Source organism: Diabrotica virgifera, chromosome 5 (assembly GCF_917563875.1).
Source record: "Diabrotica virgifera virgifera chromosome 5, PGI_DIABVI_V3a".
Classification (NCBI taxonomy): Eukaryota; Metazoa; Arthropoda; class Insecta; order Coleoptera; family Chrysomelidae; genus Diabrotica; species Diabrotica virgifera.
Genome location: NC_065447.1, coordinates 204,690,893 through 204,706,973, shown reverse-complemented (window position 1 = coordinate 204,706,973; position 16,081 = coordinate 204,690,893). Strand labels below are relative to the sequence as shown.

Genomic DNA, 16,081 nt, shown 5'->3' with positions numbered 1-16,081 from the left:
TATTTTAGCGTATAGGTTTGATGAAATATAACTGAGGATGAACATGAAGTTTAAATTTAATTGATGTCATAAACTGATACAATTAGAAATCTGCTTGTTAATTTTGATTATACGTAATAATCGTAATAATGGAATTGATAATGTCGGATAATAAAAGTAACTGTCTAATACAAATAACTAGGGCCGTTCTCGCTAGTGGCGCAGAGCTCCCTCCCTCTACAGGGATGAGCGCGTTAATAACCGGCAAAATAGCGCAAAAGATGGAAAACATAATACATTGCGAAACAAAAAGAGATGAAACTAGTGGAGATGGAAATGATCGTTATAAACGTACAAATTAACATTACATTACATAGTTTCCCACCTTTAGGCATCAGTAACAGGAGAATTTTATACAATTCTACTGTCATAGTGACTGTTGTCATACTCCTCTGATATGTCTAAAGGTGGGAAACTATGTAATTACAGGTTAATTTTTACGTTTATAACAATCATTTTTATCTCCACTAGTTTCATCTCTTTTTGTTTCGCAATGTTTTACATTTTCCATCTTTTGCGCTATTTTGCCGATTATTAGCGCGATCATCAGTGTATATGCGACATTATACAGGGTGTCCTGAAAAGATTGCTCATAAATTATACCACAGATTCTTGGGTCAAAATAGGTTGATTTAACATCACTTACCTATAATATACAATAGTGCAGCCAAAAAAAGTTACAGCCATTTGAAGTTACAAACTAAAAATCGATTTTTTTTTTCATATATCGAAAACTCTTAGAGATTTTTTATTGAAAATGGACATGTAGAATTTTTATGGCAACATCATAAAAAAAATTAAAGTGAAATTTGTGCACCCCATAAAAATTTTATGGGGGGTTTTGTTCCCTTAAACCCCTCCAAACTTTTGTGTACGTTCCAATTAAATTATTATTGTGGCACCAATAATTAAAAACAATGTATTTAAAACTTTTTTGCTTCTTAGTACTTTTTTGATATGCCAGTGTTTATCGAGATATTTTGAATATTTTTCGAATCCACCACATATTTGTATATGGTTAAGTATGATTATAGACACCTGTTAATAATCTGAAAATTTATTTATAACTTAAATTTTTAGGTATATTTTGAAGAAGAAGCCACATCTCGATAAAAGGTGCCTTATAAAAAAAAAGACTAGGAGGCAAAAAAGTTTTAAAAACACTGTGTTTAACTAATGGTACCACAATAATGGTTTAATTGAAACGTACACAAACATTTGGGGGGTTTAAAGGAGCAAAACCCCCATAAAAATAGCCCCGCTTGGGCTCCCCTACCAATACTTTTAAGCTTTTTATTTCAATATACATGTTGAATATCATTTCAATTTCAGTTGAAAACACTTTTAGGAAATCGTTCAGATATCGAAACCTTAAAATACACGTATTTTTAAGTGAAATTGTGGTTAATTACCATTAAAGTGAATTGAAGAGAAATTTAGATAGACAACAATACTATTATTCACACCTTCTTTGAACACCTTTCCATTACAAAGAAAAAACCGCAAGATAATTCTTTTCGGACAACCTCCTGAACTGACCGAAGAGAAATTAGAGACAACGAACGCAATGTAAATGTCGATTCCCGAAATAACCCACCAACTAATCGGGCATCAACCGACGGCGTCAGAGGCGTCGTTTGTCGGCGTTTTCAGCGTCGCGGAGCGTCAGTTCTCGCCATGACGGACGACAGGCCACACGTACTGCCGCGCGCTAAGGGCCGCTCGGCCTCGATCTGCGCTACGAGTTTGGAAGCGATTCCGCCTTCCGGTGCTTCCCCGGAAAGTAGCAGAAGAAGGAGACCGGCCGCTCGGTCTCAGAGTGCCAGGTTGACGAACAACAGAAGATCGGTCAAAAACAGACCAGTCACCTCGACCGCTAACAGTGTCAAAAGCCAGAGTAACAGTGAACCCAAGTTGACTGACGATATCACGCCGGAAGTATCACCACATATCAGAAGGAAAGGCTCGCAGAGGAGAGGTACTTCCGTTTATCAAAGAAAGTCTACGGCGTTCTTGGACGTACCGGATACGCGCTCCAAGAATAATTTTAATCCCGAAGAAGAAGATGAGGATTCATACAGATTGAGATCTTTCAGTTTCACCTCTAAAGGTTGGTTATAAATATGTAGAAATGTTTTGATATTCATTTATTTAAACGCTTTTCTTCACTTCAATAGTTTGCATAAAATCTTTAGATGTTAATTTGACTTAGTTTTCTTCAATAAAAATGAATGAAAATTTGCAGACATATGCATTCGCGGGAACAATACACGAATTGTCAATAAACTTTTTTTATGTTTATTAATTGTTTAAATAAAAAAAAACGATTTAATGGAAAATGCTTAAATTCTCTTGTTCTTTACAATGTAGAAACTTGAAACTTTTACGGATTGTAGCTAATGATATGAACTATACCTAATTTTACTTTTTAGGTTATGCTTCATAAATAAACAATAAAGTTTCAAATTTTGAACGCTCATATATTTGTTTATATATAAATCGGTGTTTATTCGTGTCAAATTTCAATACGATACGAAACAAAACTTCAACCAAAACTCGAATTCAAAAATTCGTGTTTTTATCGTAGTCTTAAAAAAACCACCGGTAGAGACGTTTTGTGCTACAATTAACATTAGAATTCATTTTGTCGTATTAATTGATTAAACGCTTTTCTTTAGTTCAATCGTTTGGGTCAATCTTTGGACGTTAATTTGATTGCATTTTCTTCAATGCGAATGACTAAAAATTTGCAGATATATGCATCCGCGGGAGTAATACACGAATAGTCAATAAAAAACTTTTTTGTTTATTAATTGTTTAAAAAACGATTTTAACGGAAAATGCTTAAATTCTCTTGTTTTTTACAATGAAGAAATTTGAAACTTTTACAGGTTGTAGCTAATTATATGAACTATACATAATTTCACTTTTTACGTTAATTGTTTACGTTATGCTTCATAAATAAACAATAAAGTTTCAAATTTTTTGCCGATTCCGACTACTTTTCATGTTTGTACATCATATGTTTTATACATATTTTAATAAACATGACGATATATTTTAATGTTTGTAAAGTGTAAGACTAAAAAGTAAAAAATAAAAAATATGAAAAAAATATTTTTAAAAAACGCTTTTCTTTAGTTACGAATGACTAAAATTAAACATATAAATAAATCAACTAAAAAGCAAAAAATAAAAAAAATTTAAAAAATCTAACACATTCGTTAAAGAAAAGCGTGGTGCGAAAACCGTTTATTCGATGAAGACGCGCCACGCTTTTCTTTGACGAATGTGTTGCTTTTTGTTTGATTTTTTATAATATGTTTAATTTTAGTCACTCGTAACTAAAGAAAAGCGTTTCGTAATAATATTTTTTTATTTATTTTGTACTAACCTGATTATACTTCTACTATACTTAACTGCAACAGTTTTGAATCACCAAAAATTATGCTCAATATAAAAGTTTTCTCGTTACCGGATTCCGCTAATTTATTTTTATTCTTTTATATTTTTCTTTGATATTTACACTGTAGAGCAAAAGTTTACTAAAACTTTGTTTTGGGCTTGGGGTGGAATGTTTTGGCCTATACCGGGTGGAAGAAAAGAAATGTTTAAAAACGCTTTTCTTTACTTCAATAGTTTGCATCAAATCTTTAGACGTTAATTTGACTGACTTTTCTTCAATGCAAATGAATGAAAATTTGCAGACATATGCATTCGCAGGAACAATACACGAATAGTCAATAAAAACATTTTTTTATGTTTATTAATTGTTTAAATAAAAAAAAAAGATTTTAATATAAAATGCTTAAATTCTCTTGTTTTTTACAATGTAGAAACTCGAAACTTTTACGGATTGTAGCTAATGATATGAACTATACATAATTGCACTTTTTAGTTAATAATTGTTTACGTTATGCTTCATAAACAAACAAAAAGTTTCAAATTTTGAACGCTCATATATTTGTTTATATATAAATCGGCTTTTATTCGTGTCAAATTTCAATAAGATACGAAATAAAACTTCAACCAAACTCGAATTCAAAAAATTCGTGTTTTTATCGTAGTCTTAGAAAAACCACCGGTAGAGACGTTTTGTGCTACAATTAACATTAGAATTCGTTTTGTCGTATTAATTAATTAAACGCTTTTCTTAAGTTCAATCGTTTGGGTAAAATCTTTGGACGTTAATTTGACTGCCTTTTCTTCAATGCAAATGACTAAAAATTTGCAAACATGTGCATTCGCGGGAACAATACCCGAATAGTCAATAATTTTTTTTTTGTTTATTAATTGTTTAAATAAAAAAAAACGATTTTTTCGAAACGAAAGAAAAGCGTGGTGCGAAAACCGTTTATTCCATGAATACGCGCCACGCTTTTCTTTGACGAATGTGTTAGATTTTTTCAATTTTTTTTATTTTTTGCTTTTTAGTTGATTTATTTATATGTTTAATTTTAATCATTCGTAACTAAAGAAAAGCGTTTTTTAAAAATATTTTTTTAATATATATAATTTATTCTATAAAGAAATAAAAAGTTTATAAGGAAAGATTGATGATTTTTTTTCTCTGATTCTGGCTTTGGTTTAGAACTAGAACCTTTAGCCACGTAATTGTATGACTTATTACTAAGTCAGGGGAGTAATGTGTAGTGTGTGTCTGCGGTCCCTCCGGTGAGTACCGATCCCACAAGGACAGAAACTATTTTTCATTTATTAATTTATAATAAACGAAAAATTTCTGCCCCTGGTTGACTTTTTTATAATATGTTTAATTTTAGTCACTCGTACTAAAGAAAAGCGTTTCTTAAAAATATTTTTTTCATATTTTCTTATTTATGTTAAGTTTGACACACTCTGTGGGGAGGACAAACTACAAAAGTGTGGATATACACCGAAATCATGTTGTAGTCTAATGTTTTGTGAACACTTTGTTTTTTGAATTTTCCAGATATCTTTAAATACAAAGAAAACAGACAGTTTTTTTCTTTAACATATGTTTTAACTGAAACAATACTAAATTAACAAATAAAGATTAAAAGTTTACAAAACTTTGAAAACAAAAAGGCACATAATATAAACAGTTTTGATTGACACCTATACGACCATATTGTTTAATGGATGCTCTGTGATATTTTGGGGTGGAGTTTTTTTGAAAGCAAAAAAGGTGATGAAAGGTACATTACTATAGATTTTTTTTCTTTGAATACTTTGTTCTTTTCGCATCCTTTATAGGAAATAGTTTCAGCTTAATGCATGATAAGGCATCCTCATGTAATATTCATTTATGGGATATTATCGGTAGACAAATTAAGACTTCGTGAGCACCTTCCTGTTTCCTGCAAGATATAGAAACTATGATTACTGCTGTCTGAAACTCCATAGACCCAAATAAAAATGTCTAGGCGATGTGCAGCTGTATGTTGATTTCTGTTTTATAAGTGTTGTTAATTGTTGTTATTTGTTATTGTTCATTTAGTATTGAAGGAAGTGAAGAAAAGTATATTAAAGTGTGTAAATATATTTAATTTCCTTAGCTAAGCGCTTTCGACAAAAATGTCATCTTCAGAGCTAATGGTCAAAGTATAAAAAAGTACCACTATTTAAAGTTGTGAGTGTGGGCATCATATTAAGAAATTTGGTCTGCTGCGATGGAAAATGAAAACTCCCGATGATGAAAAAATTAATTAACTCATTAATGATAATTATAAAACATTAAAAAACAACCACTTAAACGTTACAACATATAAAATTTGTGTATGGTAATGGGTAGGTATGACCCAACCATTTTAAGTGATTACTGACCTAGGTCAGTCAACTGCTAGACATCACTTAAAATGGTTGGGTGATACCTATCCATTACCATACACAAATTTTATATGTTGTAACGTTTAAGTGGTTGTTTTTTAATGTTTAAAATTATTATTAATGAGTTAATTAATTTTTTCATCATCCGGAGTTTTCATTTTCCATCGCATCAGACAAAATTTCTTAATATGATGCACACACACATAACTCCAAGTAGTGGTACTTTTTTATACTTTGATCATTAGCGTCATTTTTGTCGAAATCGCTTAGCTAAGCTAATTAAATATAGTTACACACTTTAATATACTTTTCTTCACTTCCTTCATTCATTCAAGTATGTAGAAAACTTATCAGTCTTGTAACTAATTTAGTTTGTTTCAATTAAAACACATGTTAAACAATAAAATTCTCTATTTGCTTTGTTTTTAAAGACAGCTGGGATATTAAAAAAATAACATGTTCACAAGACATAAGACTAAAACATAATTTTGATGTATATGCACACTTGTAGCTTGTCCTTCTTACAGAGTGTCTCAAACTTAACATAAAAAAACATTTTTTCTTTTCTTCCTTCCTTTGACGTAGCCTTTTGAGTAAACCTTTACCAGCAGTGCAAATACCAAACGCAAATCTAAATGATAAACAAAAATTTGCGGAATCGGTTAATACGTTCACGATAAAATCAACTATGAAGACGAGCATAATTTTGGGTGGGACAAAAAAATCTTCTGCGGAACATCATATAGTAATAGCCAAGAATAAAGAAACAATAAAAGATTATTAAAGTATTAGTTGAATAAACATTTACAGCACAATAAATTACCAATCATTTGGATTTTAATAAAAGCTTTTACTGCTTTATTTATAATAAATATTATTATGGTAACGCATCTATAAGTTACGAAGCTTTTGAAACTTATAGACGGAGAGCTAGAGCCGAAAAGTCATCGTCATAAGTAATATGGAGTTTTTCCTGTGAAATGTGTCCATTGTATATGGACAATTATGACTCCTTTCAGGCTGACACCTCAGTGGATACAGAAAGTAGCAATAAGGGATGAAAGGGGAAACTTAGTACAGTCATTAAAGGTTTTCACCTCCTATTTTGTTAAACCTCCATCGATTTGCATGAAATTTGGTGACTAGTTAGAACATACCTCAAGAAGTAAAACTGATTTGGTGCCAACTTGCACTTTTACCCTGGTGGTGAATACCACCCTTTCCCGCGGGTGAAAACAATTTTATTAAAAATAACCCCACAAATCGATAAAGGGACAAGTTTTAAGTAAAATTTGTTATATCATGTTATTAAAATAAATCAATACTTTTTGAGTTATTAAAGATCAAAGATTTGTCTATTTAAGAGCATATTCGTGAAGTTACGGATGATAAAAAGAACATAGATATTAATTAATTGTATGTTAATAAAATATTGTTTTTATATTATTTCGATATTTAATTTAATTTTTTCTATCAATATAAACTGAATATGTCAGAAACTGGGGGTGTCCAATAATGGGTACATTTGACATATTCGAATACATTTTTGCTAAATTTATAATATCCAAATAATATAAAAATAATATTTTAGTAACATGCAATTAATTAATATGTTCTTTTTATCATCCGTAACTTCACGCATGTGCTCTTAAACAGACAAATATTTGATCTTTAATAACTCAAAAAGTATTGATTTTTTTTAATGACATGATATAATAAATTTTACTTATAATTTGTCCCTCTATCGATTTGTGGGGTTATTTTTAATAAAATAGTTTTCACCCCCGAGAAGGAGTGGTATCCACCCCCAGAGTAAAAGTGCAAGTTAGCACCAAATCATTTTTATTTTTTGGGGTATGCTCTAACCAGTCACCGATTTTCATGCAAATCGATGGAGGTTTAACAAGATAGGAGGTGAAAACCTTTAAAGACTACACTAACTTTCCCCTTTCATCCCTTATTGCTACTTCCTGTATCCACTGAGGTGTCAGCCTGAAAGGGGTCATAATTATCAATATACAATAGACACATTTCACATGCCAAACTCAATATTACTTATGACGATGATTTTTCGGCTCTAGCTCTTAGACTATTAGTAGTTTTTGGTCGTATACAATAGGGCTTTTCATCGATTGCCATTTGTTTCGAGCTTCTGTCATAATATGTTGTATAATCTGTGTATAATCTTAATATACACGGATTATACGACATATGACAGAGGCTCGAAGCAACTGACTGTGAATGAAAAGCCCTATTCGCTGTTTCTTTCGCTTGAAATAAAAAAGAATTAAAAAAAATACGTAATATTTTTCAAGCCTACATTTAATTTGCTATATTATGCTTTGTTTTTTAATTTTGAATTTCTTTGTTAAAATATTCAATAATGTATACTAGTACAATACTTTTTACTCAATACCCAAACTCGACAGCGTTACTATAGGGAACTATCCCTTTTACACCAACGATAATATTTTGGAGATTCATATAAATCACTAATAACTCATGAAATTGGATTTTATTGATGAAATTATTTTATAGACAATGGATCTTACTTCCAAAACAAACGTAACTCATAAAAGAATAACTTATAGCTTGATATATGTACGCTGGTATAACCGTTTTTTTCAGATGCACTTGCCATTATGATACTTACGTTCGCTAACGTTAAAATATTGCAAAACCTCTAAATTTTAAAGAACCGCTTGGATTGACATTAAAATTGGCATACACATAACTAACAAGTCAAAGAAAAAGTTATATTGTACCGATGTGTGCTTTGGCCTGGGGGTGCGTTTCATCCCCTCTGGGGGGGAAATATATGTCCAAAATAAGTCCGGAAATGCATAAACCGACTAATTCTAAGCAACTTCTGTTCTATAGAGTTTTTTCACCAAGTCAATACTTTTCGAGTTATTTTCGAGTGAATATGTTCATTTTTCAAGAAAATAACCACGTTAACTCCAAAAGTAAGAAAATAACTCAAAAAGTAAGTAAATTGTCGGAAAAAACATTCTTATGAAAAATATAGCCAGTAAAAAAGTGAACAAAATAGTGTATCTATACGTAGTAGTAGCTGAGTAAAAGCTAATGAAAAATAGATTCATATTCGTCAAATTCCAAATCGAATATTTACACGTGAAATAACCAAATAATGAAGCACTTTTTGGGGAAAACTCATTACAAATTTTTTAAAGTATTCAAAAAAAGATTTATTTTTAATATATAAAAGTAAACAAGTAACGCTTAAAATCACCGCTAATTAGCATCTCAAGTGAAATTAATCGTTACCACTTCACAAATTTCTTTACTCGTGTCTGTAATGTTTATTAGGATCTGTAAGTTTCATCAACAAATTAAAAAGGTTGAAAATATAAATATTTGGGTACAATAATTAATGAAACTAATGAGTACACAGAAGAGATTAAAGCAAGAATATGACAGGGAAGCAATGCTTTCAACAAACTGAAAAAAGTACTCTGTAGCAGGGACATTACAATTTCTTTAAAGATAAGACTTCTGACATGCTACGTGTTCTCCGTATTATTCTATGGGTTGTAGGCTTGGCCATTAAAGAAGGATGTTTCGGACAGATTAGAAGCCTTTGAGTTATGGGCCTACAGAAGGATATTAAGAATAAGTTGGGTGGATAGAGTCACGAATATCGAGGTGTTGAGAAGAATGGGAAAAGATAAAGAGGTTTTAAATACAATTAAAGTCGGGAAACTGCAATATCTGGCACATGTTATGAGGGGCCAGCATTATAACTTGTTACAATTAATAATACAAGGAAGAATACAGGCTAGAAGGAGTCGCGGAAGAAGACGCATCTCCTGGTTAAACAATTTGAGGGCTTGGTTTAATTGCACTTCTGCTGAACTCTTTAGAGCAGCGGTATCGAAAGTGCAAATTGCCGTGATGGTTGCCAACCCTCTTAGAGGGGATGGCACATGAAAAAGAAGAAGTTTCATCGGCTCGAAGTCCTTATTTTTGAGCGGGCTGTAGTCCGTAGTCTGTAGAGAAGGGCTTGAACGAATCACTAATCACGCGTGTATGCAAATTTAGAAACACCAAATATTAATTTTTTTCTTTATAGAAAAACAAAAAATACAAAATATTCCGAAAAGCAAAGCCGACTTTTTTTATTGTTTGAGATTTTTGGTACCTCTAACAATCTTTAAGTTATTTTGAAAAAAGCATTTTTTGCGTCTTTGCGAAAGCATCTTGAGGCATACGCTTTTCAGTACTGTTTCTTTTGCCGCATACCGTATTTTGATGGTTTTGGTAAAGACCAAGGGTTAACCTTGGTGGTTAGCCCAAAAAAAAACAACTGTTGTAATGTTTACCAGAAATATACATATAATATTACTGCTATATTTACCAGTTACAACAATACAAATCAAAATATTAAGATGGTCATATACACTGCAGTGCAAAACAATCGATCCACTAAAAATTTGGTCATTTTTGATGTTTCGAATTTCCTAAACCTGTTGTCCGATTTAAGCGATTTTTTACCACGTTATAGCCTTATTCATTCAAAATATCGCTGTAATAATATTATTGCTAGACAGTCAAACTGTCATTGTATACCGGGTGCACGAATCAAACTGCGTTTTTTTCTCAAAGTTCGTATCACCCTGTGGATTATTCTATCATTTTATAAAATATTGAAATTAAAACCCAACTATAGCCTCAGGTTTTCTTAACATTTTGTCTTTCGATTCATTCGCTTATGTTGGATAATAAAAAAGTTAGGTACTTAACAACTGACCATGTTCGTCAACAGTACAGGGTGTTTTCTAAATAAGTGCGACAAACTTTAAGGGGTAATTTTACATGAGAAAATAATGACGATTTGCTTTATAATCATATGTCCGCAAACGCTTCGTTTCGGAGATACGGGTGTTTTAAATTTTTTTTACAAACTGACCATTTATTTATTGCTTTAAAACCAGTTAAGATATGCAAATGAAATTTGGTGGGTTTTAAGAAGTAGTTATTGCACATTTTTTAAAATACAATTAAGAATTGTATATTCATCATTGGCATGCGTACGGGTAATACTATCGGTCATAATACCCGTTTGCGCGCCAATGGTGAATATTAAATTCTTAATTGTATGTCAAAAAATGTGCAATAACTACGTCTTAATACCCCCCAAATTTGTCTAGCGTTTTCGGACATATGATTATAAAGCAAATTGTCATTATTTTCTCATGTAAAATTCCCCTTAAAGTTTGCCGCACTTATTTAGAAACACCCTGAACTGATGACGAACATGGCCAGTTGTTAAAGTACCTAACTTTTTATTATCCAACATAAGCGAATGAATCGAAAGATAAAATGTTAAGAAAACCTGAGGCTATAGTTGAATTTTAATTTCAGTATTTTATAAATGCTAGAATAATTCACAGGGTGATGCGAACTTTGAGAATAAAACACAGTTTGATTCGTACACCCGTTACCTATACAATGACAGTTTGACTGTCTAGCAACAATATTATTAGAGCGGTATTGTCAATGAATAAGGCTATAACGTGGTAAAAAATCACTTAAATCGGACAACAGGTTTAGGAAATTCGAAACATCAAAAATGACCAAATTTTTAGTAGATCGATTTTTTTGCACCGCAGTGTAGTTGCTTATATTTTTATATCTGCCGGATAAATATTTAAAAAAATTGTGATTTTTAAAATAATTCCAGATAACGGAATTATGCCTCAAAACATTTCACATATGACGCTTTAAATCTTCTACAGCAACCCTAATTGGCTCTGGTGCAATATGTTCCGACTCGCTATTTCATTCTTTGGAATGGATTTTTAAAAAGCTTTGTGAAAGCTTATCTCTCTACTGATATAAAAGAGACTTATAAATATTATTTTAACATATTTTAGTGATAAAATCGGAAAAGTAGGAAAAATAAATATGTAGTTAAGTACGTGAAGTAGCTATATCAATGAAGGCTCTTACATGGGACACATTTATTATTTATTATTTTTAAATGGAAAGAATAGAAAGCTGAATCTAATTATTTTAGAAATAAAGTACATAATAATAATATAGTCTAAGATCCGAATATAGGTAGACCTTTACCCATCTGCTTTGTATTGCAAAATATGACTTGTATTGGATGCCTATCAAAATCTTGTCATAGCGATGGCTTAGTGTGAAAACCTCGTATCTCATTAAATTACAATTTTACAGGAGAGGCAAAAAACTGATTTTCTGCATAATATAGCCTAAAAACAAAAATTACTGCTACATATTTTTAATTCGAGCACATTGAGACAAATATCTGATATTGGCCTAGAGCTAGAAGTGTTAAATGTTGCTATTAAGTTGGAAATACAAATATTAACTAGGAAAAACACGTAAATATCCTTGCAGTACATAGAGCCTTTGCCCAAGTAACTATGATAACCTCGTATATCTTGATATACGTGTTTTTCATCTTAAATGAGGTTGTGTTTATTATTATTTACGAGGTTTTCATTTTTCATAGCTTATTGCACACCTTCAAATACTAGGTTGATACAGTACAAATCTTTTGATTTAAGGTTCATAAAATGTTTCTGTACGCAGGACTACCTTTTACTGTTTACAAAAAACATTTCTCCAAGTCGAATCTCTCAAACTAATACTCCAAATTAGATACCAAAATCTTGGTTATAAATATACGTGGTATTCACACTAAATCAAGAGAGCAATTGATATACGTGGTTTCTTTTTTCGGCTGTAGAAAATAGTCTAGTATATTTGGATTTATTTTAACAGTTGTAAATCGTGAGATACAAGGTTTTCAAACTAAAACCACCAAAATGTCATTTTCGAAAAAAAAATGAGATACGAGGTTTTCACACTAAGCCATCGATAGGTATTTTTAAGGGGAGGCGTAGGGTTTGAAATCAACATTTCAAGCACATTTGTGTGAATTGTTTTTGAAAGTATGGTAGAATTATATTATTTAAAGAAAATCAAAGAAAAATATTGAAAAATAAGCCAATAGTGGTACATTTTTAAACACACGTCAAAAAACAATGGATTTTGCGGTGGACATCAGAATTCATCGTTGTATCATATTAAACAAATATTTCAAAAATATTTTATTAGCTTATGAGTTTCTCGAGGTAACGCTGCCGATTTTTTTAGTCTTAACGATTTTTGACTTTTTGGTATCACTCGGAATTCAAAACAACGATTTTTTTGCAAAAAATAAGGATGAATATCAACGTATTTAGTGTTGTTAAACAAAAATTAAGCATAAAACAAAAAATCAACTCGACAGCATTGCCTCACGAAATGTCTGAAAATATATACAAAATTCCAGGTTGATCGGTCAAGTAGTTTTTGAGTTACAATATCTACCGCTTTTGAAAAAAGCAGTTTTGAGAAAAACGCATTTAAAGTATTGTCAACTTTTATTTTTAATTTATTTTTTGTCTTTCAAATCGTAAAGTGATGCATACCGAAATACGTTTTTTAATCGCGGAGTATGTTACAAAAGAGAATGGGAACAGCTGTTGACCGTTGCTCACTACGCTCAAGCGCGGACCTGCTACAAAGTGAGTCGAAGGTATGGATATTCAACATCCTGTAATTCCGGTAACCTTCCTCCAACCAATCTGAAATTTTCAGAGAGCATTCATGAAGTTCTGTAGTTTAATATAAAATAATAAAAGCATTCGATCAGTCGAAAATTTCAAAATTTTCAAGGCCCCCTTAATTAAAAAAATATCGTTCATGGCTGCCAGGCAAGCTGTGTAGACAGGTAAGCAAATGTAGGTGACTGCACCGATATGTTTACCAATCAAAATATATATACATATATATATATATATATATATATATATATATATATATATATATATATATATATATCAAAATATATATCAAAATATAGATTATTAAAGAATTTTAAATAATATTAAATAATTAAATTTAAATATCAAACGCGATGATATAGTGTTGAATATCTTTACCTTCCACTCGCTTTGCAACATCTTCGCGCCAGCCAGCGCGCTTGAGCGTAGTGAGAAACGTTCAACAGCTGTTCCCATTCTTTTTTGTAAATTAGTCCGCGATTCAAAAACATATTCCGGTGTGCATCACTTTACGATTTGACAGATAAAAAGAAATTGAAAATAAAAGTTGACTAAATTTTAAACGGGTTTTTCTCAAAACTGCTTTTTTCAAAGGCGGTAAGCATTGTAACTCAAAAACTACCTGACCGATCCACCTAGAATTTTTTATATATTTTCTTTAGACATTTCGTGAGGTAAAGCGGTGGAGATGTTTTTTGTTTTATGCTGATTTTTTTGTCTAACAATAGTAAATATGTTGATTTTCACCCTTTTTTTTGCAAAAAATCGTTGTTTTGAATTCCGAGTGATAACAAAAAGTCAAAAATCGTTCAAACTAAAACTCGACAGCGTTACCTCGAGAAACTCATAAGATAATAAATTATTTTTGCATTTTTTGTTTAACATGATACAGTGTTGCGTTCTAATGTCCACCGCAAAATCCATTGTTTTTGGGGTGTTTTTAAAAATTTGCCATCGTTGGCATATTTTTTAATATTTTTCCTTGAATTTGTTTTGAATAATATATAAATGTTATTGAATAATATGCTTATTTACGCGTAATTTAAAAATAATATAATTCTACCATGCTTTCAAAAATATTAACAAAAATGTGCTTGAAAGGTTGATTTCAAAATCTATGCCCCTTAAGCCGCGTTTACACGATGATAATTGGCGAGAAAATTGTCAGAAGACAACTGACTGGCATGAAATTATTGTCTTCGTCTAAACACTTCAGGTCAATTCGCGATGAAAAACAAAGTAGCTGACCTCTGGTGGAATAAGTTTAAACTACTATAAGTGGTATAAACAAACCAGTAAATTGTTGATTTGAATGGAATTTGGTCAATATTAAGAAATTTTTAGTAAATTTCAGCATTATGAATACATTAAAATATTTTAAATCAAATCGGTATTGTTCTATTCCTCAATTGAATGTTTGTTTATACCATTTATATCGGCCATTTTCTTGCATTCGACCTGCCCTCTATATTCCGTTTCAATCGCGAATTGCCTTGCTAATTGCCCTCACAATTGGCCCAAAATTCAGTTGTCTCCGGGAGTAGACTGAGGACAATGAGCTGCGCCCAGTGAGCCCTCCCACCACTCGAAATCTCAATTGTCGCGACAATTGGCGCCGTGTGAACGGTGTAGGCCAGTAGTCAGTAGTGCTGTCGATATGTGAAACAGGACACAACAGTTGACGAGCAGTCGGCCATGTTTTAGCTGTTTACTGCGATGGCAATATTTGGCCCCGTATAAACATCTTCTCCTTCAACTGGACTGGCCTCCGGCAATCCGCACCACGTGATGACAATTGTCCAATGACAATTGTCTCGCCAATTGTCATCGTGCAAACGCGGTTTAAACACTTCAGGCCAATTGCCTTGCCAACTGCCCTCACAATTGGCCCAAAATTCAGTTGTTTTCGGGAGTAGACAGGACAATAAGCTGCGCCCAGTGAGCCCCCACCACTCGAAATCTCAATTGTCGCGACAATTGGCGCCATGTGAACGGTGTAGGCCAGTAGTGCTGTCTTGTTTTTTGCCAGTTCCCTCTAGTTTTCTTGTGTCAGTCAAAACATACACGTGGTTTGTGTTATTTGTGTTACGTCTGGTTATTCTTTAGCAAAATGGCACCAAAGTGGAGTGACGAAGCCAGTTCCTTGTCCACTCACTGTTCTTATGTAACTCCTCTTCTAGCACATTGTCTAGCTCATTGGCTGTCTACTGCCAGGGCAATAGTTGGCCCCGTATAAAGATCTTCTCGTTCAACTGGACTGGCCTCCGACAATCCGCAACCACGTGATGACAATTGGCGAGACAATTGTCATTGGACAATTGTCATCACGTGGTTGCGGATTGTCGGAGGCCAGTCCAGTTGAAAGAGAAGATGTTTACACGGGGCAAACTATTGCCATGGCAGTAGACAGCTAAAACAAGGCCGACTGCTCGTCATCTAGAGGGAACTGGCAAAAAACAAGACAGCACTACTGGCCTTTACAATTGCCATCGTGTAAACGCGACTTTAAGGATAGCTATGACAAGATTTGTTAGGCAACCCATGAAAGTCATATTTGTCTATGTATAAAATTTAATAAAAAAAATGTTTCATCCGGAAAGCAGATGTGTAAAGGTTGACCGAGATTCGGA

The 16,081-nt window shown here is 32.3% G+C and overlaps 1 protein-coding gene across 1 annotated transcript in view; it reads left to right on the top strand.

The window, feature by feature from the left end:
- The first annotated feature begins 1,716 nt into the window (after nucleotides 1-1,716).
- Nucleotides 1,717-16,081, top strand: part of LOC126885265 (GTP-binding protein REM 1) — a 779,234-nt gene continuing 764,869 nt past the window's right edge. Inside the window, exon 1 of the mRNA XM_050651752.1 lies at nucleotides 1,717-2,149. Within this exon, the coding sequence (XP_050507709.1) occupies nucleotides 1,717-2,149 (433 nt within the window). The remainder of the gene's footprint in view (nucleotides 2,150-16,081) is intronic.